At 41.8% G+C, this 25,231-nt stretch overlaps 2 protein-coding genes and 1 long non-coding RNA gene across 6 annotated transcripts; 1 reads left to right on the forward strand and 2 right to left on the reverse strand.

Moving 5' to 3' along the window:
• Positions 1 to 281: 281 nt before the first annotated feature.
• On the reverse strand, positions 282 to 16,465 carry BAG1 (BAG cochaperone 1). Of its 4 annotated transcripts, XR_014503993.1 has the most exons (8): positions 16,348 to 16,461; positions 14,867 to 14,995; positions 13,499 to 13,581; positions 12,029 to 12,142; positions 11,260 to 11,367; positions 7,523 to 7,565; positions 4,240 to 4,302; positions 282 to 2,835 (listed from the first exon to the last, which is right to left on the reverse strand). XR_014503993.1 is itself a non-coding variant. In XM_083408032.1 (7 exons), exons 1-7 carry the CDS (start codon positions 16,397 to 16,399, stop codon positions 2,746 to 2,748), a joined length of 639 nt encoding a protein of 212 aa, XP_083264158.1. In that variant the 5' UTR covers positions 16,400 to 16,465; the 3' UTR covers positions 282 to 2,745. The 4 variants fall into 4 exon arrangements, 3 of the variants coding, with proteins under 3 accessions (XP_083264158.1, XP_083264160.1, XP_083264159.1); XM_083408032.1 differs by lacking the exon at positions 7,523 to 7,565 and having other exon boundaries at positions 16,348 to 16,465; XM_083408034.1 differs by lacking the exons at positions 7,523 to 7,565; positions 16,348 to 16,461 and adding an exon at positions 15,534 to 15,747.
• LOC310661686 lies at positions 15,869 to 18,238 on the forward strand. The gene is made up of 2 exons (XR_014504062.1): positions 15,869 to 15,994; positions 18,094 to 18,238. It is a non-coding gene; the product is annotated as an uncharacterized lncRNA (long non-coding RNA).
• A 544-nt stretch (positions 18,239 to 18,782) lies between these two features.
• CHMP5 (charged multivesicular body protein 5) lies at positions 18,783 to 24,972 on the reverse strand. Its single transcript, XM_083408027.1, has 8 exons — positions 24,735 to 24,972; positions 23,484 to 23,588; positions 22,935 to 22,981; positions 22,598 to 22,691; positions 22,440 to 22,511; positions 21,956 to 22,064; positions 20,688 to 20,800; positions 18,783 to 19,366 (listed from the first exon to the last, which is right to left on the reverse strand). Exons 1-8 carry the CDS (start codon positions 24,801 to 24,803, stop codon positions 19,316 to 19,318), a joined length of 660 nt encoding a protein of 219 aa, XP_083264153.1. The 5' UTR covers positions 24,804 to 24,972; the 3' UTR covers positions 18,783 to 19,315.
• Positions 24,973 to 25,231: the final 259 nt, after the last annotated feature.

Here is a 25,231-nt window from a genome sequence, read left to right on the forward strand (position 1 = left end):
CCATGGCTTTGGAGACACTGCACACTTGTCTCACAGTCCCCACACTCTTAAGATCTGATAGTATCTTCCAGGTAGTGGAGTCAGAGGTTTGCTGCAGCTGACACCATGATCTTGGTGAACAGTCTCTGGGTGGAGCCAAGGCTGAAGCACAGCTTTGTTTCAAAAATGTGTTTTGAAGCCATAGGAACATGGGAGAACAGGCATGTGGAGTTGGCCATTGTAAGAAGTGTGGAGACCAGAAAGTTGTTTGCTTTGAGTGTGTGTGTTACAGATCTCAAAAGTTTCCACTTACAATTTAGATGTTTATTCAAGAGTTTTGAGATCCAGAATGGCTCTCCAGTTTCCATATTTTTTCGCATTGTAAAATATATAAAATGCCAAAGAAGTTCTCTTTGGATGGTACTGGTTCTCTCACCCTGATGTTCATGAAATGAGATAACAGCTAGCAGCAGGTATATTTCCCTGGTAGCTCTGTCCTGAGAGAAGGAAGCTCCAGCAAACCAGGGGGAAGGGAGGGGAAATCAAGCACACATCTGCTGTTTACCATTTCCTTACCCGATAGTCTCTGGAATATGCTAGTCTTATACCAGATAGAATTTTGTCAACATCCTTTTCCCTTTGGTGACAGCCTGCCATTTGCTACTGCCCCTGACCCCAGGAGTGTGACCAACACTTTGCGACTGGAGACTGCTGCTGCTGCTGCTAATGCCACCCCCTCTTTGGCCACTTTAATTTGAGTAAGATGTTGTAAGACTGAAGTACTGTAGAAGGCACAACTTTTAATCTTTTGTTTTTATATCTTTTAAGATTTTCCTCAAGTGGCAGCAAGGGGGAGGGGGTGGCTACTTTGAATTTAGTTGAAGCCTGGACTACTGGACCAACTTTCTGAGCTGAAACTTGTATCTGAGTATGACAACTCAGCCCATTGCTCTGGTGGAGAACTGAAAGAACTTGTACGTCCACATTTAAGGCCTTGGTGAAAAGAAGAGTACGCTGCTGAGGACATTACAGATGGCAGAAGCCTCATGGAATTTGCAGAGGGCAAATTCATTTGTTCAGTCCCTTGCAACCCCTTTCCTTTCTTGGAAGGAAAGGTCTCCGTACGGCTCTTGGGTAGGTAGTATAACATGATCATTCCTGAGTTGATTTGCTATTCATTTGAATATTCAAATGCTAATCATTTGAGATTCACAGAGTTCCAGCTAGAAATTCCTTCGCAGGCTTCCCCTCGCTTGCAAACATCTACTTGCCGCCTCTAGGCTTCATAACTGCTTTGAGCAGCAGGGCTTGGAAATTCTCTGGGGCAAATGAAAGAGGTAGACATAGACTCTGGTTCTCTGAGCTTCTTCCCAGAGAGCTCTCCCTCCTCCTTGCTTGTAAGAGGTTACACCAGATTACATTACGGAAAGGGCTTCCTCATCTCCTTACAGAGAGGTGGGTGAGAAGCAGGTGAGACAACTTGCCACTTTTTGCTTACACCAATGTTCTCAGCCCCCTGCTGCTGCTGCTTAGCTTAGCCTGATTCAGCAGCATGCAATGTTAAGAAAAGCACCGTCTGTCATCTTAATGCAGCAGGAAAGCAACCACCAGCAATCACACCCTCTTCCCTCTAACTGAATTTTTGCAGGCTTGTGCACTTTGTGGTCAAGGTGTGGACCCCTGTGGTGCCCAGCAGCTGGAGGGCATTAGAAGGGACCCCCCCCCCACCATAACCTTTCCGATGGATACCATCAGAGAGCGGAGGGGGTCATCCTGAGCAGTTGCTGCTTATGTTGCTTCCTCCCTGCACTGACCAGGCACACAAGCTGCTTGCCTGCATGTTGCTGAGACTTCCTGTGGGTAGCTATGTGTAAAACTGACACAACAGTACACATTATCCTCACCACCCTAGGCAAGTGAAGCACCTAGGCACTACAGGACCCATCATTCTCCTCATGATTTGGTTTTGTTGTATTTTCATGCCTTTGCTAGCTGTATGGAGAAGAGACTCTGGGATAGGTGGGGTGGGAGCGGCTGCACAGGGGAATCAATGTTTTGCTCAGCAGCCTCCACAACTGAGAAGCATGCGGCTAGCCAAGTAGCTGGCGTAGGCCAAACTCTTGTGAGGCTGTTGTGCCACATTCATCATTCGTGTGACTAACTCTGCCCCCCTCCCCCACCGTAGGAGACAGGAAGTCTGATGGGAATTTCCTGCTCCAGAATGTCCTCCACTACCCAAAGAGAACACAAAACATATACACAATATATCACAAATATGTAAAAATGACCATCAAGGACCTTATCGATGTTCAGCCACTAGTTAAAAGCACAATACATCTTACAGTACATTCAAATTTAGGCATCTTGAAAGTAAGACAGATAAAACCTCAGGTGGTTAAATCTTTCCTACATCTGAGAACACATACAATTTTACTTAACAGCATCATAGTTACAGTAGTTGCTCTGAACGATTAATGAAGGAAAGCAACATGTAGTTTAGCTGAAACAAATATGATCACACAAAGGCATGTTTTGAAATATAGTCAAGAAAAACAGCAGAATGTGTTGTATTATTTTTTGGAAAGAAGAGCTTTACATCTAAGCAGAACACGTGACAACCAGTAAGCAATGGTCAACATGCAACAGGATTACTGGACTCTGCTTAAAATAAAATTTTGAATACTAAACAGGTGCTCCAAAATCAAGAGCAAACTCTTCTTCTTGCTCACAGAGCAATTATTTCTCCTAGTTACTTAAAATAATGCCTCATTCTGCCAGGGCCATGTTCTTCAACTGCAGTTTATCAATTTCTTGACCAATACTGCCTTCCACTGTATCACACTGTGCAAGGAAACCCTAAAAGCAAAATTAAGGACAATGAGGCTTAATGCAATAGGGTATCTAAAAACCAAGCATAGTAATTTTTTTTATATAGGAAAGACAGCAAGAACAACTTTGTTTATGAATTATAGGCACAAGTAACTTTTTCTATAAAACATACCTAAGATCTGGTGTAGCAATAACCAGTTTGCGATTTGGAAGCCAGCCTGAGGAAAGGGTCTCCCTCCTTCTAGCTTTCTTTACCCTCTTTAATTTGAATTGAACCCACCCTTCCTGTTCTTCTTAACCATAGTTTTACATCTGAAAATCATGGTTTCCATCTTGACCAAGAGTTCAAACTGATAGTGGGCTTCTAAATCACAGTTGAGAGGGAGCATGATTAGTGTTTACCAAAATTAGGCAATGGTGCAAATGTAATGCAAAACCACAGTTAAAGAAACAGGAACAGGAAGGGTTAAGACACACCAGAAAGGGAACACATGCATTCCCAAGGCTCATTCCCAGTTTGCAAGCAATAGTTTGACTACTTAGGAACCAGTAGATTAACACTGGGAATCCATGAAATTGTTGCCATTCAGCTATTCAAATACAGTGGTGCCTCGCAAGACGAAATTAATTCGTTCCGCGAGTCTCTTCGTCTAGAGGTTTTTTCGTCTTGCGAAGCAACCCTATTAGCGGCTTAGCGGCTTAGCGCTATTAGCGGCTATTAAAGGCTTAAGGGATTAGCGGATTAGCTGTTAAAAGGCTATTAGCGGTTTAGCGGCTTAGAAAAAGGGGGTGGGGAGCGAAAAAAAATCTCAAGACACGCAAGACATTTTCGTCTTGCGAAGCAAGCCCATAGGGAAATCCATCCTGCGAAGCGCATCGAAAAACGGAAAACCCTTTTGTCTAGCGGGTTTTCCGTCTTGCGAGGCATTCGTCTTGCGGGGTGCCACTGTATAAATGTTTGCTATCTACAAGAAAGTCTGCAAGGGGGAAAAAAGAGATGATCAGGTGTTCAACTACCGAATGCTCCTCTGAGGAGTGGAGAGAGCCTGAGACTGATGAGCAATGTGACTTCTAGGTGCTTTTGTCAAACTGCATGCTGTTCTGGACTACTATTTTGTTTATATTTTCTGAAATTTAAAGTGCATTTCCAAGGTCCTGCATGGGAAATGTAACCAATACAAATGGTAATAAACACATAGCGAGGGCGATGCTTGTTTTTTCTTCACTTCTTGATACAAATATGTACATACTTATTTGCTTTTTTAAATTATTTCTCTGTTTCTTAATGAGATTGTCTATATGCATATCAAATGATTGAAAGTTTGGAGTTTTGTTTTTGAGATTTTAACAGAGGTCACGTGATTTTTCAAGAAACTTGGAAGTTCCACTTCCTAATCAGATGAACACAGTTACTCTTGGTACAGGACTTACCTGAACTTTTTTCACTAGCCCCTTCTTTTTCTGTTTACAGTCACTGAAGTTTTCTGGGAGAGTCTGTGGCAAAACAAAATGGATGGTGTCTAATTATAAAAGCAATATATAAAGTTGTATGTCCAAATATAGTTCTTGCAATAGGTACCTCAGTAGGTATATGCACAATTCTAATGACAGCCTAAACAGAACCAATCACCTATATAATCTAAATTCATTAGATACTCAGTCCAATGGCACTGCTAGTTTATACTTGCTGCATGCCTAGCAACTCTGTACACCAGCCATGGAGAACCCACCAGGTCTTTCCATGTAGGTGACGCAGCAGCACTGACCTTACCTACAAAGTGATGTGCAAGGGGCTTCGCAAGAACCTGAAACCAGGTCATGCACTTTGGCACACATCTGCCTTCACAAGTTTTGATAACCAGCTGATTGTGGCACTGGCAAAATGCTTTGCAGTGGTCAAAAAATGGACACATGATTCCACTGTGGTGTCAGGAAACTGACAAGTGGGTAGCACTGTCCACCTGTCAAAGTTGGCCTGTTGAGGGGATGATTATCTTGTCTGCCAGCTGGATCCCGTTCCCCACCTCCCCACTATCTGCAGAGCAGATAGATATGACTTTGTGTGTCTTCTCACAAGTTATGTGCAATCCTAGGCCATTTGAACAGTTATAGCATCTGCAAAGCAGCCTTACCAAAATGAAAGACTCAGTTACAATAGATACTAGAGCTCTTAACATTTCCACCGGAAGCTGCTGCCACCTAGCCTTCAAAAGAACAGACAAACAAAAAACCAGAATGCAAAGTTCCTCTTCACACAAGTCCCTCATCAAGCAACACAAAGTGCTATGAAAGTGGAATTCAGGTCCACATGTGAGGCTCTTGGTTATACTTGACAGAGGAGTGTGCCTTCTCCTGAATTTATTCTGTAGGCGGACCCTAAAACTATCCAACCCATTTATTATACACCCAAATTGTGTTCATTGCACCCTGGATACTCTTGTGTTAAATCTTTCTCTCCTGAATCTATATATTTCAAATGCAAAAAAGGTCCTCCTTGTCATTTACAAGCTAATTTTGAATGCCGCTTCCATAACCATTTAACTCTAAACACAGGGTTCTTTTGAATATAAGCTGACACTAGTGTCACCTTAGTTTTGCTTAAGCCCAGTTATGGGCCCAGAAATGTTAGCTAATTATAGAAATCATGGTGCAGACACATCACAGTAATTTCCACAGAGAGTTCCTTTTTAAATAACAACTTTTCAGAATGAACAAATATGGATGAAATATTGACCTTTCATTTGGGATTTAAAATCTATGCTACACAGGTTTTCAACAACGATCGCCTATACATACATACACACATACATATATATTACAATTATGCCTGACCAACTTGAACATTTTCACCCGGCATTAAATTCTCAGCTGTCCTTCTCCGCTAAATACTGCTAGCCTCCAATATTGTGAAGAATGGAGAAAATGACCCGCACACTTTGAAACCTAAATCAGAGGATGGACTGGGATGGATTTTTAGCTGTCAGCACAAGGCATCACGGGCAAGCATAGTTCTTAACCTACCACATAACTGGAAAAAGCAGAATTATGAAAAACAAGGTATTAAAAAAATATTAAAATATATGCAGGTCCCAGATTTCTTGGCACAGAATTATGAGAATTATCTTGGCACAGAATTATGAGAATTATCTTGGCACAGAATTATGAGAATTATCTTGGCACAGAATTATTAGTGCACAGTATATATACGGTAGATACTATTGATAAGCAAGAGACATAAAATTATGAACTTGGAGAAGGATTGATGTATTATCCCAGTGGAACAAAATGGTTCAGAGGACACTTCTGTCTGCCAAATTAGACTGATATGGTGAAAAATCTACTGCCTGCACAAATGTATTTGGGCACAAAGATTACTTAAATAACAAAGCTCTTTCATACTGTGGTTATTTCAAAGTGGTTGTTTTAAAATTCTTGGGTGGTATTTAATGTTTAAACATACTAAGAACAGGCACACTGAAATGGAAAGTTCACTAATTTCAATGAGTCTACTCTGAGTATAATGAACATTGAATATCAGCCACTGTAATTCCAACTTTTTGTAAGAGACCCTGGGAGCCTGTTGAAGGGCAGGTTATACAGCCCTTAAATAAAATAGATAAATATAAAGGATTCTCAAGTGCTCAATACAATGTCCTAGAGTACTATCATCCCATACTGCTGATGGAGGCTACAGCTGAGACACTTCCATGCCCAAGTCCACCTGGTGACTTTGTGACTGAGGCTAGACTTGAACCAGTGATTTCCTGGCTCATACTCTTAGCCACCAATACATCAGACAAGAAGTATCCTCTGAACCAACCACCTAAATGGTGTTATGGCAAGTTTATTCTATTCCGAAAATAGGGACTGTGTTAGTTAGGTTAAACGTTTCCCTCAGTGGAGAGTTCTAAAACACAATTTACCTTCTGTAAGAGGAAGGCCTGCATTTTGCAGGGAACACTGTGCCGAGCAAGAGGAAAACGCAATTAAGAATTTCCAAAGTAATACAAGAAGCTCACTTAATTGTCACAGATAATTCAAAAGTACATTACAGGGAACCAAGGGAAACTTGTTAAAAATGATAGGGAGGAACAAATTGTCATGTCAGTATTGAACCATGGGTGGGGAACCTGTGGCACACTAAATGTTGTCCGACTACAACTCTGGGCTCCTCTGGAAGGAAGGGTGGGATATAAATTCAATTAATAAAGAAACTCCCTGACCATTGGCTATGCTTACAGGAGCTGATGAGAGCTGGTCCAAGAATATTTGAAGGTGACCTTATAGAATCATAGAATCATAGAGTTGGAAGAGACCACAAGGGCCATCGAGTCCAACCCCCTGCCAAGCAGGAAATACCATCAGAGCACTCCTGACATATGGTTGTCAAGCCTCTGCTTAAAGACCTCCAAAGAAGGAGACTTATGCCTCTTCTATATAGATAATATATATGATTGGAACATGACGTTTGTAATTTTGTCATAGCTACAGGCTTCACATCAGTTACTTAAGGAATCCGCTCAGAAATAGCCCTGGTTGTGAACACTCAACAAGATCCCCAAGACTGTGTTTTGAAAGCTCATATTCACTAGGCAACTGGCAAACACAGGATCACAGCACCAAACAGATCTTAACGTCACCAACTCCGAGTTGGTGGTGTGAGAAAAACATTACAGTAACATTCAAATCAAATCTCACCATCTTTCCTTTTTACCTTAAGTCAGCTTACGTCTCCTCTCCAGGAATACGTTGTCCAACTATTCAAGGTTTTAAGAGGTGAAGTTAGCAATACACCTTGAGTTACAATAACATTTGAATATTCAATTAAAATAAAGTTCATCAATAAATATAATTTAATGCTTGGGGTGCTTGTGCAAGAGCCTGTCACCAGCTGCAATTTAAGGGCTTGGTGAGAGCAACATCTTGCAGAGGGAGCCTGGTTCATTGTTCATTTGGAATGTTTTCAGATGGGCTATTTCGATTCAGAGCTGGTTTGGGACTTTGATATCTAAAGAACCTCCCTCTACCCATATGAACCTGTCTGCACACTTCAGTCTCCAAATGAGGTTCTGCATCTCACTGCCATCAGAGGTGCATCTTGGTGGTTGTGGCCAAGCTATGAAACTAGTCTCTGCCTTGAGAAATCAGGCCAGATCACTTTATCTTCAGGCTTCAATTAGCAACAATATTATTCTAATGAATTTTTCAGTAAGGCATTCTTGAATGTGTTATCTATTCTCAGTGTGCTGTCCCTGTTGCTTTTTTTTCCGGGATTTTGTTGCTTTTATAATTATCGTTTTATGGTCACTGCTTTTTTAGGGGTAGAAAGGCATTTTCTCCCTGATCTGTATCAGGCTGTATCTCACATAGTTGTTGTAGAACCTTCTTATGATCCATATTGGCCAGTGTGGTCCAACAGATATTTTGGACTTGGACCAGAGTTCAATCCTTTTTCACTCAGGCCTGGCTCCCTGGATGGTTTGTAGGCAAGTCAATCTCAGTTCTCCATCTTACAGTGGGAATAACTAGCCTACATCACAGAACTATTGTAGTGACGAAGAGGATTGCTACATTAGTGATAATGAAATATTAAAATGTTGGGATGGGTTCATCTGTTTGGACTTCAATTTCATCTTCCAGTTTGTGCCCTTCCATACAACTCTGCATTATTAATTATTATGGTAAACACTACATTATGTAACTCCCAAGGTCTATGCCTTCTTAAAACAGTCATTTCCAAGTGAAGAATTTGATCTTTTTGAATTGCACCAAGTACAGATTAAGCACATACTTCAACTACTTTAGGCTACTGGAAAAACTTTTCAGATTTTACACAGCATGTAAAATCAGCATTACTTTTTAAAGGCGTTTTTTTAACCAATGTAAGTCAAATAAAAATACTAAGTCACATCCCTTTCTGTTGAGCAGTAACTTTTTCAGAGATTTTCCAGTTCAAAATTTTATGGAAAACCCACATTACCCTCTCTTAAAGATTTTCGATGCTGTAAGTGCTTTGAAATGTTTTTTAGCTGGTTCCTAATTAGCTTTACAATATCTCAAATATGTTTTTATTCTTTTTTAATATTTTGATGTTTGCTGCACTGAGTTCTTTTGGAAGAAAAAAGATGAATGGATATTTAGTTAACTAAGTAATAAATTTATAACATCTCTAGGTTTAGTTATTCAATGGTCAGAACATAAATTAGTCCAATATTTGAAAGAGAAAATAGGTTTTTAAAGGTTACAAAACTAGTATTTTCATCTCCAAAATATTTTGAAAAGCTCACAAAAACCAGTTATATAATTATTTAAATGTGCATCTTTATTTTAGCAGTCTTACAGACACCCCCTTGTATCTGCAAAGTCTAGCTAATGAAGTTGCATAAGCACATCAATTCATTTTTCTAAAGTTATTAATGCATGTTTAAACAAGTTCTTCAAGTATAAACGAGGAACAGAATGACTGGCTATTAACACAAAAGTGTTTGATCTCATTCTCCTAGCTCTGTTGAAGCTAGAATGTAATTAATCAGGACTTTCAGTGTGGTATTCAGATAAGTTTTATTCAGAGAAGACCCATTGAAATTAATGAATAAGACTAAGATCCATGAATTGCAATGGGTCTACTCTGAATAAAAATTAGCTGAATACCTAAAGGAATGAATGATTTGCAATCTATAAATAAGGTTCTAAAATATGTATTCTAAGAAATGATAAAAGAAATGGAAGTTTTGGCATTTAAACATTTGATCTACTTGTAAGCTGTCTAGGAACATTTTACAAATGTTTTGTAAAAAATAACTAGTTATAGGAAAGTATCTCGCAATTTCTTTGTGGACAAAAAGAGCTAATATTTAGCATGCATACTGTAATAAATGAAAACCTGAATCTGATTTTGTAGTTACAGATGGATATTGAACCTCGCTATGTATTAAGTCTTCCTAACCTACAATACATTGACAAAAACCTAGTTCTCTTAAAGCTACTGAAGCCCGAGCCAGTGTAACAGGCTGTACTTCAAATGGACCCAGAATCCCACAAGCTTAGCAGAAGAAAACCTCTCACATTATAGTATAACAGCTTAAGACTCAGTTATTATTTCTGTGCAAGAAAGAGCAGATACACTCATGAGGAACATGTTATGTACCTATTTTGCTGCATGTGTACATGGTAAGAAGCTGTGATGCACTGCAGACTTCTATCATGTATACCTTTGGTGAAACAGACACATTCTGCCAATTGTGATGTTACGTTAAACACAATGCAAACACTTTTTCCTCCAGAGAAGCAATATTGGTGTGGGGAAATCACTGTGCATGAAACGGGCCTTCCAACTTTTAAAAAGTTTTTTTAAAAAAATAAATAAATAAAAACAGGATTCACTTTTCTTTGTCTTTTCTGCCATTTGTGAGCAAAACGTTAAACATATGTAGAAGAAAATGTTCTGCTTCTATGAGGACAAATGGCATTTGAATTTGTAAGTTTGGGGCGCTCGTCTGGAGGAGTACACGAGAAGTTCCAAACGTGCAAGAAAGCTATTTTTCTTTAGAACAGTAGCAGCTCATCTACACAGCTTTGGAAGGTGCTTATTCCTGCTTCCTTTCCAGAGTTCTGGTACCATCTTCCCAGTTAGTGGAAAGGGAAACTGCTGTTCAAAATGCCTCTGATGCACGAGGGCAACTGTATGTATACAGGCTTACCCCCACTTACGCCTGTTCTACTCGCGCACAACTGTGCATATGTGCAGCGCAATAAAATAAATAAATAGAATCATACAAGGAAATGGTGGGAGAGAGCTAGAAAGTCCTCGTGGCTCGTAAGGAGGCCCTCTCCAGAGCCTGAAGAGGACGTCAGTGAGGGCAGAGGAAGCCCCAAAGAGACCTGAGGTGCAGTGCGGCTTTGTTTAGGCTGCTCAGCCTCCCCACCTAACAGCTGACACATGGGGCAGTGTAGCAGCCACTGCTGTCCCCCGCGTCCTCCAGCCGGCCCCAGAACTTCAACTAGCTGAAGAGAGAGAGAGTTGTGTGGAGAGCTGGAGAGTAGGGGGAAACAGGCATTTAGAGGCTTTTTAGAAGGTGCTCCCCACTTGACGTGATTTCACTTATGCACAAACCCCTGCATGAGTGGGGGGACGGCCGTATCACTTTTCTGGAGTGGGAGCCTTAGTAAACTGAATACAGTGAATAATTTGATAAATGATAATAGGATGCCTTATGCAGAATGTGTATATGGAACTATTGTTTTTGTGTTACAGAAAATGGGTAGTGTAACAGAGATACCTATTTAACAGTGGGGAAACTACGGGTTCATAAAAAAAGCCCTAAAAAGCCATTAATTTGGTGTCTACTAAGTGACTAGGAAAGCCTACTATTCCGAAGCCAATATTACTTGAAAGTACAACTAAATGTTCTTTCAGAGATCAACAGCTTATTGCTATAATTGTTTACTCACAATGGCATCAATTTGTTCCAGAATCTTCATAAACTGTTCAGCAGTTCCCTTGATCCGCTTGTCCAACTGGTTAAGAGCTTCAGTTTGAAGATTCTTTGCTAGAAATCCCTGTATGGAAATTGTAATTTCTCATAAAAATTTACTCATAGCATACCCGAAGACATCTTATCTAGATAATATCATGTTGTTTATCAAAATACTATTAGGTAAAGGTAAAGGTACCCCTGCCCGTACGGGCCAGTCGTGTCCGACTCTGGGGTTGCGCGCCCATCTCGCTTAATAGGCCGGGGGCCAGCGCTGTCCGCAGACACTTCCGGGTCACGTGGCCAGCGTGACAAGCTGCATCTGGCAAGCCAGCGCAGCACACGGAACGCCATTTACCTTCCCGCTGGTAAGCGGTCCCTATTTATCTACTTGCACCCGGGGGTGCTTTTGAACTGCTAGGTTGGCAGGCGCTGGGACCGAGCAACGGGAGCTCACCCCGCCGCGGGGATTCGAACTGCCGACCTGACGATTGGCAAGTCCTAGGCGCTGAGGTTTTACCCACAGCGCCACCTGCGTCCTTCCAAAATACTATTATACACCCTTTATTATTTTAAATGATTTAAAGAGGAGTCAAGAAATAGCTAGAGAATTTTTCTAGAAGAGGCATAAATATCAAGATAGGTGACCGATCTTTTGAGGTAAATTCATTTAAATTAGGAAATATAGTATCAACAATTAAAAATTATAAAGCTAGGTAAAATATTGAAATAAGAAATCAACTTACTTTTTGAATACCTCCAAGCTCTTTATTAACATCTTCTATTTTTTTTGCTATTTGTTCCACAGATTTCTCCAAATCTTTCAATTTCTTTAATTCAGTCTCTTCTTCTGGACTATTCTGGGTAATTTAGAACAAGATGGCACAGGTTTACATCAATCCTAACATTTATGATACATTTATTTTAGCATACATTAACAAAGATTTAGAAGCTTGCTATTACTCCATTCAGCACCTCTTGCTTCTCTCTACTTCTAACAGTTATCAATTTTCTTGGTGTTGTTTTTTTAAAAAAATCAATAGACTCACTATTTCAATGGATGTGCAACTAAGTAAAGATGGTTACTGCTGTTGGCAAATACTAATATGTACCTAGAAGTTATTATTTTATGTTCTTCGGCAAAAGAAAACAGTATCCAAAGCAGTAACATGCAGCTACGGTTGAGATTTTGGAAGATGCACGTATTTTAAATTGCGTCGTTAGGAAAAGGAGGGGTTCCTTTTCAAAAAGCAAGTTTATTTAGATCAGGGGTAAAGAATATGTGGTCTCCCAGATGTTGCTGGACTCAATCAGCTCCAGCCAGCCTGGCCAATGTTCAAATATGATATGAGTTGTACTCTAACAACATCAAGGGGAGGGGGGGCACAGGTTCCCCACCCCAATGTAGATGATTTGGGTTCCTTCCAGTTCTGTTTGAGAAGTTATCACAGATATGCAAGGCATATAAATATTTCAGTAGAGAACAGAGAGTTTATTGAGTATGAACAAGTACAGTAGAACAAGTTTATTGGTTAATTAATGCTCCATTATTTGAAGATGTTTTGCATACTGCCTTGTGAATGGTTTTTTTAAAGGCAAAATAATACATTTTAAGATAAACAGAACAGAAAAAGAGCAACATGGGAAGAACAGAGAGGACAGAAGGCAGAAAAGACATTAGAAGAAGGGGAAAGAATCCACAGCAAGTTTGGCACTAAGTCCCACTAAAATCAGGGGCTTGAGTGGAAGAGCTGCTTCTAAATTAGTGGAAGAGTATTGCAGGATAGCTGACACTAAATCTAGAGAGGTTCATCTGCTTGCGCAAGCTCCTTTTCAAAATATTTTTGTGATCCACTAGGGTTTATGTGCTGCAGCCTTCCTTGTTTACCACCTCTCATCCTGTAACACATTGCAGTGCTGCATGGAGAGACATCATCTGCTCATGCTTGTGCAAGACGCAGTGCAAATAGTGGATAAAACTACCTCCTCCAAAAGTGAAAAAACGGGGAAACAAAAGCATAGTCAGTTTTCCTTACTGGAGAGCAAGGAGAAAGTGCTCTGCGCTTGAGAAGAAATAGCAAGTGAGCAAATTGAATACCAAGGGGGGGGGGGAATATGACTTCTCATATTAGGAAGCTCAACGATACATGTTCATCCATGTGTGTTTCTATGTGTGGAGGAAGAGAGAGAGACAGCCTTCATAAAATGAAAGTTACCCTTTTTCCAATCAGCATGACTTTACAACCGTTTTTAACTCCAAATGTTGCCAAAGGCTGTTCCATTTCTTTCAGGGATTTTCCTAGGAGGAAAAACAAAGAAACCTACAAATTTATTTGGGAAACTTCAGCAAACAAAATGAAGAGTCAGTTTTACGTTCATTTACAAATATGGAACAACTTGCATACCTTTTATACGCCTATACCAGCATAAAGCTGAAAGCATCACCTGATTAACATAAAAGGCTCCAAAAATGCTCCGTTGCTGATATTGATACAAAGTATCACTTGGAAGCCTATGGCACACCTTAATGACATAACAACAGTTGTTCATAGATTTCAAAATTCACATTCGAAGGTCTTTGCGATCTCTCTGAGTCAGTTGTCCAGCTGTCCAAGCACCCACTGACATCACAGCAGAGGAGCTATGACACCTCTGACTGCCAAAGTATATTGTGACATCACAGAGAATCAGCTGCTTATACTGGAACAGACTGTACTCATTCTAAACATTAAACATAATTTTTAAGAGGCTCTATTTATTTGATAAAATATCCAGCTTAGTTCTCTTTAAAAGGAAAGCACAAAACAAAACTTTTTCAAAACAAAACAGAAACAGAAGACAAATGAAATCATTTTTAGCGTTTCTTTGATACTCAGTTTAATAAAATAAAATAAAGTAAAATTCAACAATTGGCAGCAGCCAGTTATTCTTCTCTCATAGGTTCCTAATACCTTAAAATGGTTACGAGAATCCCAGAAATTAATGTAGCATGTTCCTTTTCAAACTACATGCACTATAATAAATTTGAAACATTAAAACTGACCCAGCACACTGTAACCCATTAATGTGAACAGAGCCCACCATCCATTATAGCTCTTTATCATGGGCTCAACAAGCCTTTCATATCTCCTGTGTAATGCATGAAACTGTAAAAAAGGGGAGGTGTGCCAAATATCATGTTCAGGTTGATGAGCCAAAAGTTGTGTAAGCTTGACTCAAATACACAGTGCCTGGGCAAATATATTAGTAAGACAAACAGAAGAATGAATATTGGTGATTAATTGTTCTCTCTCACAATACATGCACGTTCTTCAGCATGTGATAAATAAAACTCACTTTGTAGTTTTAACTGATTCATGATCTGTTCTCTGGATGAATCAATTTTAAAAAAGAGATGAAATTAGCATAGCTATTCAGCAAAAATAAATCCTCACCCGATTGTATATGGTTATTTAAGACCAGTTCTAACTGATATTTTGAATGTAATCCTATATACACGAGAATAAGCCCCATTTAACTCAGTGGAGCCTAATTCTGAGTCGCCATGCATAGAATTGTGCTGCAAATATAAAAACGTTACTTACCTTTATATATCAGTTTCTGAAAAGAAATTGGAACTCCAGTTACTTGTTCAATTAAGAGAGCCATATCACGTACTGTTGGCTGACTGCCTTCTTCTTGAGAAGCAACCTGAAGACTGTGTTTTTCACTACCTGAAAATACCATAATGAAAATATATTCAGATTACAAACTGGGTTTAGCTCAGCCCGTATGTGCTGCAAACTACAGTCTTACAAGCAAGTATTTAACTAATAAAGTTTACCTAACATGGAGATAAAGCAATGGGGTAAAGCTTCACACATGAAAGGTTCAACCATAATCATACTCAGAGTAGGCCCACTGAAATAAATGGGTGTCCATTGATTTCAGTGGGTCTATTCTGAGTATGATAGCCCCTAGCGTACACTCCCAGGGGCTCAGCCTTTGCCATCCTGGTGCCTTTGAACTACAACCCCCATCAGCCGCAGCCAGCACACGACAAAGAAGGCTGGTGTGAACCCAAAGGCCTCTCAACCCACATCGGGGTCTCTGCCTGCATCCTCAAACTGCCATCTTCCCCCTGCTACAAGACTGTTATCCACTGGCCAGTCTTTATTCCTGACCCCAGCAGAGCCATGAACGTCCTTCTCATCCCTGAATTCACTGCTTGCATTACCCACATTTATCAGCTGCAGAGGTTCTCTTACTGACCTTACTCCTAGTAAAAAACATGTATATATAGTGGCTGATAATACAAGAGAATGACTTTGAATGCCTTGAGCCATTTGTATATAATTTCAGTGGCACTTCCAAATAATCCTCTAAATTCAGTTCAATATCCTCTCCCCACCCCTGTAAAACAGATTTTGGGAAGAGGGCAAGAACAGCTGGCTTAGGGTCACCCTGCTGAGCTCACTGCAGAGGTAAAATTCAGTCTCTCTAGGGTCTCTCTGAGTCATCCGTTGCCCAGCTGTCCAGGCACCCACTGACATCACAGCAGAGGATCTATGACACCTCTGGCTGCCAAAGTATGTTGTGACATCCCAGAAATCGGCAAGAATCGGCCAGTTCTTCTTCTCATAGGTTCCTAATACTGTGCACATTCACACATGCTCTGAGGCACTCTAGCCTTGGAACCTCCTGGGGTTCAGGAATGGGATCAAGCTATGTATGTATGGAGGAAAGCACGCGTAGATGTACAAATGCATGGATGGATGCACGTATGAATGAATGCACGGGGGGATGGATGCAGGAATGCACAACTGCACGGGTGGATGGATGGGGGCGCGACTGCGTCTGTGGGGGGGGGGGCAGTGGGCGTGTGCCGCCCCCCTCCACCCCCCTCTCATCTCCCTCCCTCGACGGGGCGACATCCGCGGGGAGGGAGCGGCTGCCGGGGGCGCAAGGGCCGGGGCGGGCGGGGAGGCCGCCCCTTCCCCGCGCCCAGCCCCGCTCGCCTCCGGGCTCCCTCCGCTAGGCCCGAAGCCCCGGCCTCTCCCCCCGCCGCGGCCGCCCGCCCTCTCACCGTAGGTGACGGTCACCGTCAGGGCCGAGCCCCCGCCGCCGGGCACCGCCATGCCCCGCTTCGCCCTCACGGAGCCCACGCCGAGCGCCGCCCTCCCTCCGGCGCCGGAAACTGCCGGCCGGGGAAGCAGGAGGAGGAGGAGGCGGAGCAGCAACCGGAGCCCGGCGAGAGAGGCGCGCCGCTGCCTGAGGACCGGATAGAAGCCGCTGGCTGGCTTGCTTATTTATTTACCTACTTTTAAGTATCTCTTATTATCTTACTATCATGTATTATTATTCCCTATTATTATTGTCTTGTTTTTATTCTTATACCGCCCCCCCTCACAGGGGCCGAAGGCGGTTGTACTGATTAAAAATAAGATCAGCTAAGAAATGTTTGGGGTGGGTGGGAAACTATTTTTCAAGCATCCTTTACAGTATTAATAATTCAATATATATACTGCTCTTCTTGCGAAGATCACAGGGCGGTGTGCAACATTAAAAATGTAATTCATAATTAAAAAAACAACAACCCAATAAAGCAATTACAAGAAATCACCATAGCACTCTTCCCCACCCCATTTAAAAGGCCAGACTGTTCAATGGCGAAAGGCCTGGGGGAAGAGGAATGTGTTCACTTGGGGCCTAAGATGTAGCAAAGGCACCAGGCGAGCCGCCCGGGGAAGAGCGGTCCACCATGAGGAGCCACCACAGAAAAGGCCATCCCCCCCCCTGTCTGGTGGAGGGGGCACACACAGATGGGCCTTGGATGACAAGTGCAGGGGTCCGGTTGGTTCGTATGCAGAGGTATTGAAGTCCTGAGCTGTGTAACAGAATTAAAACCATATAAAACTATTTGAACACAGGCAATCACAACAAAAGCAGCGTACCGGCCCTTTCATTAGAAGCAGCCCGTTCCTAAAAGCCTGTTGGGAACAAGGGGGCTCTACAGTACACTATTGTTTTTGTGATTACAGGCAACTCTTGACTTATGCAGGGGCTACATTCCAAGGAGTGCACATACATTCAAAACATATTGGCAGGTGAGACTGCCATTCTTTTTTCTCCAGACACCTGCCATTTAGGATTTTCTGCCAAGCAGGTAAAGCTGAATGCACACAACTTAAATGTGTATCTATCTACAGTATTAATTTTTTTTTATTAAAACCATACAATCCACCAAAAACAGCACAGCACCAGCCCTTTCATTCGAAGCAGTTGGTTCCCGGCAGCCTGTTGGAACGAGGTGGTCTTCACCTGCCAGCGGAAGGACAGCAAGGAGGGAGCATTGTCTTCTCCAGGGAGGGAGTTCCAAAGTCTGGGAGCAGCCACCACTGAGAAGGCCCTCTCCCACATGCCCACCGAGTGTGCCTGTGAGGGTGGCAGGGCAGAGGCTTCCCCTCTGAAGATCTCTGAACCTGAGCATGTTCGAAAGAGGGAATATGACATTTCAGGCAGCATTTCCCTGTCTATGCAGAAGAATTTGGGGTTTGTGTGTTTGGTGCTGCTCTTGTGCCTTTAACAGCAGCCTGACACGCAGAAATGTAGAATGAGCACTTTCCCCCAGTGCCTGCCCTGCTTCCCTGTCACAAAAAGCTTCACCAGTTTTATTTCTGAACAGGAACGGTCTTGGTAAATAAGCATACCATTTTATGGAGCATATGTGATTATTACCTGTGATACCTCCATTGCCAGCCAGCCAACTGGTTTTTATTGAACATTATCTAGTTTCCTAAAGGAATCACGGTCAATCTTTGCTACCTTTTAGGGAATCCTTCCTGAATCATCATGGCTGCTGAAGACATCACTCACCCTACAGTCATCTGCAACAACCCCTTGCAGGGAATTATCCATATTATTCATTTCACAAGATGGAACTTATTAAAGTCCAACATCAAATTTCTACACAAAAAGACTACACAAATAGAAACTGTCTCATTGGGGTGGAAGCCTGTTCACACTGACTTTGGACAAGTGTATCCTGTTTAACTTAATGAGGATATGTTTTGCAGGAAGAGATGGCAGGTGACATAGCAATGTGGATTATTTCCTTTACCTGGCCAAGTCCAGCCCTTTGAGTATTAGCAGCTGGCCAAGTCCCAGCTGCCAACCCACACCAACGTACACAGAGGGAGTAGTGGCTTTGACAATGGGACTGGTTTACTGTCTCTTGGGGGCCCACTTGTCCCACCCTCCTCAAAGTGGCCCTCCAATAAAATGAGCTACTGACCAGGCTTTTAAACTAAGACATGGGGAGGGACAAAGGTCTTCAAGCTTTTTGAAATTTGTGGATTCCGAAACACATAAATAGTTCCCATGTAGAAATGGAAGAAACCATAGTTTCACAAGCACCTGTAACCGGCTGGAGACCAATGACATCAAAAAGTTGACATCTTGATATTTAACAAAAATTGAGAGAAGGTACTGTACCTTAAAAAAAAAATAACACTATAGAGATCAAGCAACCCTAAACGGTATATAATTTAGGTCAAAATGGATTATACAATGTAATCTCCTTTGCTTCTTTTTGTTACTCAGCTACATTTAAGGGCTATAGCAAATATATCCACAATAAATGGCAAATGGTAGCATTATTAGAAAATATGCATGATTAAAGCAAGCACAATAAAGTTAGTCTAAGAAATACCATCACAGTGCCCTTTGTAGTCCGGAGAAATATAAATCAAAGAAAACCATAAATAGCCCAAAGTAATTTTCAGAATAATACTACAACACTACAGGAGTGATGAAGCCAAATTTCAGAACTTGTGAACAGATCCCACTGCAGGAAAGAGTTGTACCAATTTCTTGCTGTTAATACAAAAGCTAGTAATAAAATGTCTTCAAAAGGAGGGGAATTTGTCACTCATTCACTCTACATTCTGTTATGTAGTGATCTCAAGTGGTACTGGAAAGCTTTATCTGCACCACCACCCATGGTATTCTTCTTAAGAAAGATGAAAAGCAGCAGTCCTTCTGAGCTAGAGAAGTTATGTTGCAGGGATCTGTGGCAATCCAAATTCATCCACCAGTACACCATCCTATGAGAGGAAAAGCAAACAATTGTGGTTAATAGTATAAAGTATATAAAATACGTATGTTAATCTTACTGTCTATATCCTGAGATATCAGCACCAGCAAACAGTGAACCTACCAGTGCATCCACACTACAGGAGCCACTTATTTATTAATATTTCAACACACTCAAGGAGGCTAACAACAAAGGCTGGTACTATGTTTGCTTGGCAAAGATAATGTAGAAGGACAACAGCTGGCAAGAGACCACCATTTAACAGGATTATCTATAAATGGAGGAAGAGTCAGCCACATTTGTCTGCCCAATGAAGGTGCAATATAAATACAGGACCAGGGTGTTATACTGCATCATAAGTTTAAATTAAGCAGCAAATGGTACTTAGAAAGTGTACATAACATAAAAGGTTAAGGCACCAAGGTCAATTTAAACAAACATTGAACTTTGCTTTGCACTAACCATAGTTGAGAACCCAAGCTATGATTTGAGCTTCCAGGGAAACCATGGTTTCAAGCTACTTGTCTGCTATTTATTTTCCAGCCTCTCAGCTTTGTGGGTTTACTCCTATTTCCATGGTACAGCAACCTTGAGGTGGCATGATGGCAATAGACAGCTTGTCAAATCAAACACTGTGCCAAACTATAGCTAGCCACAAACTGTGGTTTGCAAACTTACTTCATACCAGGGTTCTCATTCTGTCTTGCTGGCTGATTGCAAATCCTAATTTTTCAATTCCGACACCATGCAAAATGATTATTTATTAAATTTATATACCACCCTTCATAAGACGATCACAGGGCAGTTTACAACATAAAACCACATGCCAAACCACAGTTAAGTTTTCTTCAACATTGTTTGCCAACATTGTTTGCCCTATTGCACTGCCCACAGATGTTCACTCAATCAAATACATTACCTGGGAAAGGGCCATAACTCAAAGCACATGTTTTGCATGCAAAAGGTCCCAGGGTTTAATGCCTGGTATCTCCAGTTAAGGCTGGGAAAGATTCCTGCCTGCACCCTAGAGAACTGCTGGCAATCAGTGTAAGCAATACTGAGCTAGGTGGACCATGTCCTGACTTGCATTATAATGCAGCTTCGAATGTTCCTTTGCACTTATACCGCTTAATTATTGGTACTGAAGATAGAAATATATTTCCTAATAAATATATTATGATTCCCCCCCCCCCCGCCAAGATAATTAAAAAGAAAGAAAGAAAAGGATAAGGGCAATAAACCTATCCAAGTACTGTATCCTATTGGGTCTGATTTTGGTGACGCTGTTGTAAATGTATTGCGCATAATATGAGGTGGGAAAGAAGACTTACTTTGTTTTTTGCTTCAGTTGGCGTTCCTTCTGGAATTGATGGAACAGATGCAGCTTCATCCAGATAGGAGCTATCCTCATCAGCTAGAAGTTCATCACCTAGTGCCTCCAGCTCTAAAATTGTTGTTAGGACACAAAATGTCTATCACTAACAGGAAAACTGAGGATGGCTGAACTTGAAATAGTATTTCAATACCTATTGTACAGCACAAAAAATGAACATTTCTGAAGAGACTGCCCTCAGATAGCATAAACTCTAATACTTAATTTATATCCCTCTTGAAGGAGCCCAGGAAAGCAAAATGATCAATAATGTAACATCTTAAAACAAAATACACTTTAAAGATTCCCTTAACTGGTAATCTCAGGGTTGCCGTGAACAGTGCCTTTCAGCCATCAACTGCCTAGTAAACAAGAATGCTTTGAGATTCTTCCTGAGAGTCAGTAACGAGGGACACAGATGCACCTCACCAATGGTTTATCAATTTGGACATCACACTAATGCTGGAGTCACCAACAAGGTGCCCATGAGCACACCTGTGCCAACAAAGTTCTTCCCAGGCTCCTGCAGGGTCTTCTTCCCACCCCCAACCCAATGGCTGCTGATATGTTGTTTAAAGGAAGCCATATATTTTAGCTATAACAAAATACACTTTTCCAGGCCTAACTGCAGTCTTCCTGAGGACAGTATTCACTCTTGCAGAAAATGTGTCTCCCTCCGCACCAAAAAAAAGATACAACAGAAGGCATATTTCAAGCCTACAAACCTAATCTCAATAGAGAAGGAACAATGTGAGGGTTGCAGGAGGGAAGGCAAGGAAAGGATCACGCAGTTAGTCTGTAAAACAGTTTTGCATTGTGGCCAATGGAAAGCTTTTTTTCCAAGCTGAGTCACGGCAGAGGATGATCTTCATGGAGGTTGCAGCCAGGGAGGGAAGGTCGACATTTGTTACCCAAACTACACCCTCCAGGAAGACCATCCCCTGCACACAAACAACAACAAAAAAGACCTGGGGAGAAAAGTGAAAACTTTTTTCAAACCCTACTTGCTGACAGAGAGGGGAGTGTACACAGTTGTGGTGTGTGCATGTAGTGCCCAAAACAGTCTCTCCAGTTTGCAAATGATTTGCAAACCAAAAAAGTTAAAACGTCCTTAACCTAGATTAACCAATGTTAACCTAGTCTTAACCAATGTTGGAATTGAGCCTGCATTATCTGCCTGAACCCATTACGTCCTAGCTTTGCAGTTAGAATTAATTTGTAACTCACCTGCTTCCAAGTCTTCCTCATCAATTTCGGGGGTTCCATAACTACGACCCAATGCTTCCTGAATTTCACTAGCATCTTCCATCATATCTTCTAATTGGTCTTGCAAGTCCTGAAGTTTATTATGAAATATAAATCCAAATGACAGGAGGTAAGAGGTCTATTTGATTGTGAAACAATGGTAAGCATTCATTAGGTCCTATTTATTTGCCTAAAATGAACAAAATCTTTTTAATTAACTTGACTGGTATGCAGTTCAGATATCCATTTTGCATTTCTTCTTTGCTCACAAAAAGTTTTAGCCTCAAAAACAGTTTGGCTCATACAAAATACTACTGATAATATTTATTCTTTGGGACAGATATAAAAATAAGACACATTCCAGAGGGAGGGAGAGGCATTATAAAAGGTTCTCTAATTCAGATTTAAGTGTAAACATGCTTGTAGAGTCATCAGTGATTATTTTTCATGTAACACTGAAACGTACCTCAATCTGATCTATTTTTACTTGCTTGTAAGCCTTTTTCATTTCCTTCGCTCCCAGTTTCATGGCATCAACCTAGAGAAGTAGCCAGGTAAAATATTAAGACCCACTATAACACATACATAAATGCAAGTAAAAATTTAAATGAAAACCAAAGTTACCGTTGTTTTTGTATCTTTCAGAGACTGGATGGTATAATTGGCTTGCTCCATATTGAAAGACTGTTGAGCAAGGTTATCTCGTTGGTTTTCATACCTATGGTCAAGACACAAAGCTTTCAGACTCTGAGTCACGGTAACTCACAAACTAGAGCTGCTGTCTGTTCTTCATTCCAGAGATCACTGTTATTATTATACTGTATATTTATTTATACCCCGAGTTGTGGCAATGGTAGTCTAGTTAACTAAGAGAAGCCAAAAGTTAAGGGCATGTGTTTCCACTCCTTTCAAATTAATACTCCGTTTCAAAAAATAAAGTTGAAGAGAGTATGAAACTTACATTCGCTTCTGTTTCAACACTCTCAGGGCTTTCTGCTTTACCATGTTCTAGAGAAAAGGTAAAAATCAGATGTCAATGCCAAGGATTAACTTATGAGTGCAACATTTAAAAAGTCAAGATTGCTTACTTTTAAGATTTATATACCATCTTTCCACACCAACATCCAAGGAGGTTTACAAGCACAAATGAGAATGTACTTCATGCTGAAATCTACCCAATGAACCAGTAAAAACTACAAGCTAAATAACTAATAACTCCCTAGTATTACTTACTTATATATATTTTTTAACCCATCCTTCCTCTATGTTTTCCCACCTACTTCCTTTCATCCTGAAAACCACCTTGTGAGGTAAATCAGAGAAAATGCCACTGGCCTATGGCCACCCAGTGTGTCTTACACATTAGGTATTTCTTGAAGCCCGGCATGGCACAGGCCTCAGACACTGATAAAACAATTGTGGACATTCACCAACATTTTTAAAAACCTGGAAAACTAGTTTTCATGTCACATGGCTTGAGTGGCCTCACCCTAAATTGTCCACATCTTACCTTTGCAGGCCCCTCCCTCATTTTCTTCATTTGATCTTTGTATTTCACCAGTTCTGCATCAAGCCTGGAAATTTTCTTGTCAATAGATTCTGCTCTGCTATCCACCTTTAGCAAAAGGAAAGACGAGGAAGAGAAAAAAAAAGTTCAGTTATGAATGACAAAAGAATCAGTAGTCTCTAGCCAGGCAAGGTAATGTTTGGAAGCACCCTCCTACCATGCAATGGTACCACACATGCAATAACAGGCCACATGGGGCAAGAGGTAAGCGGGGGACACCACTGCTCACTCACCTCGTTAAAAGAAACTAGTTGCTATATATGTAAACAAGGCAACATCCTTTGCCATGATCTTGGCTTGGATCCAAAGAGCTACATAGGCACATCCAAGGGGAGGAATACGCCCAGTGAGATATTGATTACTCTTTGAACAGTAAATCTTCAATACCTCCCTTTCCATGGAGGCGCAGATTGCAGCTATAACAAAGGCAGCATTTTTTCATCTCTACCAAGCTAAGCAGTTGGCTCCTTACCTCTCTTGCCCTGACCTAGCCACTGTGATCCACGCGACGGTCACCTCCAGACTTGATTACTGTAACTCACTCTATGTGGGGTTGCCCTTGAGACTAGGGCCCTGCGGAATTTGACATCTTTCCACAGGGCCTGCAAGACGGAGGTGTTCTGCCAAGCTTTTGGCCAAGGCACAGTCTGACCCCCTCTCTCCTTCTGTAATCTTCGTAGAATAAGTTGCTAATCTGCCAGGGTATGTGTGTTTAAATGCTTTTTAATGCTTCTCTCTCTCATTCTGTTTTTAATTGTCCTTATTTTTACCCATAAGTTGTGTTGTAAGGGGGACAAGGCATAGTAGAGATGTAATAGTAGTAGTAGTAGTAGTAGTAATAATAATAATAATAATAATAATAATAATAATAATAATGGGCGGCTTCCCCTTGGGTATAATAATAATAATAATAATAATAATAATGGGCGGCTTCCCTTTGGGTACCCCTTCCAGCGCTCTGCGATTTCTCTGGAAAGCTCAGACCCTGGATAAGTCGGGATCAGGTGATCCACTGGCGATGGGGGGCCGTGATCTACTTTCTACCCCCTCACTCCCCCCCTATTGTCAGGCCTGGCAAAGCGAAGGCTCCGCATCGTTCCTGCGGGACCCCGAGGTGGGGGGGGGGTGCTGTAGGCTGGGTTTCTATAGCAACGGGACGGAGCCCCGCCCCATCCCCGAAGCCAGGGCGCCCACCGTGCCGATGCAGTCCGTCAGGTTGGGAGGCGGCGCCTTGGGCTTCGACTTTCCGAAGAAGCGGTTCATCTTGGCGGGAGGCGCCGCGGGACGAGCGAGATCGCAGTGGGGGCCCCTCCGGGAAGAGCGACGCCGCCGCCGACAGCAACACCGAACCCGGAAGCAACCGGCGGCACCCGCCAATCAAAAGCGCGGAAGTGGGGGAAGCAGGGATGCCACGTGATGCTTTACGTCATCGAAAGCGACGCCTTGAGGAAAGGCGGAAGGAAGGAGCCTCGCGCAGACGAAGCGACGCGCCCGCCCTGCCCTCGGGGAAGGGGCTCGGAGGGCGGTTCCTCTATTTACACTATATATGTCTTATTTATTTACTGTGTATTTCTTGTTGCCGTTTGCTTGTTGTTGTTGTCGTTGTTTAGTCGTTCAGTCGTGTCTGACTCTTCGTGACCCCCTGGACCAGAGCACGCCAGGCACTCCTGTCTTCCACTGCCACCCGCAGT

Source organism: Podarcis tiliguerta (assembly GCF_965153285.1).
Source record: "Podarcis tiliguerta genome assembly, chromosome: 13".
NCBI classification, from domain to species: Eukaryota; Metazoa; Chordata; class Lepidosauria; order Squamata; family Lacertidae; genus Podarcis; species Podarcis tiliguerta.

What these genes read in the sequence shown, in the direction of transcription:
- CHMP5 (XM_083408027.1), bottom strand. Translation starts at nt 24,803, where the DNA reads ATGAACCGCTTCTTCGGAAAGTCGAAGCCCAAGGCGCCGCCTCCCAAC. An exon ending in TGAAAGATACAAAAACAACG is followed by an intron (nt 22,512 to 22,597) that starts GTAACTTTGGTT and finishes CTACTTCTCTAG; the next exon opens with GTTGATGCCATGAAACTGGG. An exon ending in TAAAAATAGATCAGATTGAG is followed by an intron (nt 22,065 to 22,439) that starts GTACGTTTCAGT and finishes AATAAACTTCAG; the next exon opens with GACTTGCAAGACCAATTAGA.
- BAG1 (XM_083408032.1), bottom strand. Translation starts at nt 16,399, where the DNA reads ATGGCGGTGCCCGGCGGCGGGGGCTCGGCCCTGACGGTGACCGTCACC. An exon ending in TCAGAAACTGATATATAAAG is followed by an intron (nt 13,582 to 14,866) that starts GTAAGTAACGTT and finishes TTTTCCTCCTAG; the next exon opens with GAAAATCCCTGAAAGAAATG. An exon ending in AGCTTGGAGGTATTCAAAAA is followed by an intron (nt 11,368 to 12,028) that starts GTAAGTTGATTT and finishes ATTTCCATACAG; the next exon opens with GGATTTCTAGCAAAGAATCT.